General features: G+C 39.8%; 1 protein-coding gene across 1 annotated transcript; it reads right to left on the reverse strand.

Moving 5' to 3' along the window:
- Window positions 1-263: 263 nt before the first annotated feature.
- Window positions 264-1672, reverse strand: LOC128263046 (uncharacterized). The gene is made up of 2 exons (XM_052997701.1): window positions 455-1672; window positions 264-377 (listed from the first exon to the last, which is right to left on the reverse strand). Exons 1-2 carry the CDS (start codon window positions 1328-1330, stop codon window positions 369-371), a joined length of 885 nt encoding a protein of 294 aa, XP_052853661.1. The 5' UTR covers window positions 1331-1672; the 3' UTR covers window positions 264-368.
- Window positions 1673-3200: the final 1528 nt, after the last annotated feature.

Consider the following 3200-nt stretch of genomic DNA (forward strand, 5'->3'; position numbering starts at 1 on the left):
TGCTTTCTAAATGGTCACTGTCTCTATATGTTTCACTATTCTGAAGTCTATTTATTGGTTCAATACTCACTATTTTCAATGGTTCACTATCCTTAAATAAATTCACTTCTACAATTTCTTTTACCTTATCCTTAGAAATCAATTTTATTCCAAATTTCTCAAAAAACTTACGGCCTAACAGAACATTAGTTGAAACATAATTATTGGGTACAACAAAAAATGAAATTTCTTCTTCTATGTTTTGAAAAACGAGCCTGACAAAAATTTTTCCGAATGTTTTAATTTTAAATCCATTAACTCCATAGTAATTCGTCGGGACCAGTATATCGCTAAAGTTTTTATAAGGAATCGCAGAGTGCTGAATTAAATTAATGGCGCTTCCCGTATCGAACATGGCAGACAGAAGAGTTACGTTAGGCTTATGTTGGCAATCAGTGTAAAAATATACTCCTACCTGGTTAAAAATCGGAATAAACATATTAGGCTCCTCTTCGTCATCTCGTATCGGCTGGTTGTTGGCTGCTCCCACCACTCTCGGATCACTTGCTGGCTTCTGCTGACAATCCTTTAGCATATGTTGGAGGGATCCACAACGGAAACAAGATCCCTTCTCGCGTTTCGGCGCAGTGCACGACGAAGCGTAGTGCCCATAAGCAGAGCAATTGTAGCACCGGACTGTTTTCCGATCTCCTCCAGTATTTTCCATGCGCTGAGGAAAATTGTGTGACTTCTTCCTTAGATTGCCATACTTCCAAGCCAATTCCTTCAATTGTGCGATTGTTGTTGCTGTGTACAATATAGCGATATTGGCTGAACGATCGCGAAAACCATCAATGACGAACTGCACTGTCAATTTTTCGTCAATATTTGCACGCATAGCAATTTCCTCCATCAGAAGTATGTATCCCATAACGGTGTTCTTCGCGGGGTTGAACATGGTTTCCTTAAGTAGCAATACAATATCAGCAGTTGAGCTTCCACGACCGAATGTTTTTATGAAATTTGTCTTAAATTCGTCGTAAGTGTTCGATCGATCAACACTCACAAACAAGTCGGCATCTGTACCCGATTTCATCAACATTCGTACGCAGCGCAGTTGAAAATTTGTACATGTGTTGATATCTCTGCAGACTCTCTCAAAATTCAAAATCCACTTAAGGGCTTCCTCATTTTCAGTGGCAGAAAACGGGCTCACGAGGTGCATCACCATTTGGAGGTCATCTGTCGTTTTGTCGACGTTTTTCATCAATCCGGCCAATATTTTCTTCTTCTCAGCAACCCTTATGGCGGCGTCAAGCAGTGCTTCTTCTTCTTCCAATGTCTTGTCCATTTCAGAATGGCGTCGTAATTATAAAAGCGGAAAAAAAATGTGTGCTCTCAGGTATGGCTATGTAGGCGAATGTATTAATGGGACTATCCCACTTCTGAAGTTGTTGACGCAGGTTTATATTATTTATTTCAATTCTTGAGGTTTTATTTTATTTAATTTCTGTTCAGCTTAGCTTTTTCACGTCTGCTTCCAATTGTCTCTCTCAATTCAAGTGTTACCCTATTCTGATCTTCACATAGTCCTTACTACTTATTCTACATTATTGGAACATCGGAATGGAACATAAGTGTTATTATTATTAAATTATTAAATAGTCACATCTTATATCCACTTGATCTATACAGCTTCCAATATACTGCTAACAAAACAAAGATATTTAAAACGCGTTTTTAGTGGAACTAGACCTTAAATTAAAATTTTTATCTGTGTTGCTTTCAATATTGATTTTTTTGTGTTTTAAATTGAAATCCCCGTAAATATTAAAATGTAAGAAAAACTCTTTCAAACAAATTCGAGTGGGGCTTAAGAACCGATTCCAATCTAATTATTAATTCAGTAATAGTTCTTTAAATTGTTTTTATCTTATATGTCCTATGCTGCACCTCTATTATTTCCCTATATCTTGAATGCTTTTCTAAGAACCTTCCTCAAAACTTATTTAATATGTATTTTCAATTTAAAGTGCAACTCTTCAAGATGTCGCAGCCCTTGAGTGTCCCAACATTTTCGAGTCTCAGCCAGAGCCTCTCTTTAAGCGGTTTGAAGTGGGCACAAGTGAATGTATTTTTGACAAGTCCTGGCTGGAAAATACGCTTGCCGATTCCCGATGACAGAGCAGAGGTTTTTCCGGCCCCCACTTTTCGCAACCTGTCACTCCGTCTGTGGCGAACGTGCCCAACTTTTGTTCGAGAAGTTGTTGATAGATAGTAAACGGGGCCAAGGGTCAGCAGTCAGCAGTTGGGAGTTGGGAGTGGGGAGTGGGGAGCCGTCGGGGCCACACCAGGGGACATGGGTAATTATCGAGACAATGGTCGCGCCCCTTTTCCTCCTCAGCTCCTTCTGGCTCTGGATCTGGTGTATGGTGTACGTTGTTTTTTGCTGTTTGCCCGGGCCAGGAAGTGCAGTAAATTGTGCGACACAAAAATAGTACCTCCAGCAGGACAATGGCGTCGGAAAATGCGCCATGCAGTGCAGCCCGGGGGTGGTAAATAGGGTAAATAGGGGGTGGAGGTGGTGGCAAGGAGCTGTCCTGGAAAGGAGACCAGGGACCAGGGACCAGAGGACATTCAATATGGGGTGTACTGTGCACAACAGACGCTTGTCAACGGCAGACGTGACTAGACGACAACAACAAAGGCGACAAGAACAACGGCGTCAGCAAGACAAAACCCACATGTAAGGATGGGGATACAGGGGGGAAGGATGGCCAGTGGGGGCATCGTGGGTTAAGCCCGAGCAATTGCGCATTAAAGTGCCCCAAGCCAGCTGATTGGACTCAACGAGAGTCCTACACGAGAAAAATGATAGCTCGAGATTGATGGGCGGGAGTGCTCAAAAAGAACATTTTAAAAAGTATACATTAAGTTGAAAGATCTAAGATTTTATCTAAAATCTACAAATCTTTGGACTTCCACAATTGTCAGACTTATAACTGATTAATAGTAAAATAAGCAAAAAATAATAAATCATCTGCATAAGAACTTAAAGTTTGTGCAAAATTAATTAAAAATTTTAAAATATTTGAACAGTTTTTTGCTTTACTCATAGTAGGTATATTGTAAATCTTATATGAGGTTTTGTTTTATCGATGAAATTTGATATCTTAATAATATACTTTAAATTTTAAGAGTTTTCTTAGCCCTCACCTTAT

The sequence above is a fragment of the Drosophila gunungcola genome, unplaced genomic scaffold, assembly GCF_025200985.1.
Source record: "Drosophila gunungcola strain Sukarami unplaced genomic scaffold, Dgunungcola_SK_2 000001F, whole genome shotgun sequence".
Classification (NCBI taxonomy): Eukaryota; Metazoa; Arthropoda; class Insecta; order Diptera; family Drosophilidae; genus Drosophila; species Drosophila gunungcola.

Excerpts from the sequence above, each read along its gene's own strand:
- LOC128263046 (XM_052997701.1), bottom strand. The coding sequence starts at position 1,330 with ATGGACAAGACATTGGAAGAAGAAGAAGCACTGCTTGACGCCGCCATA.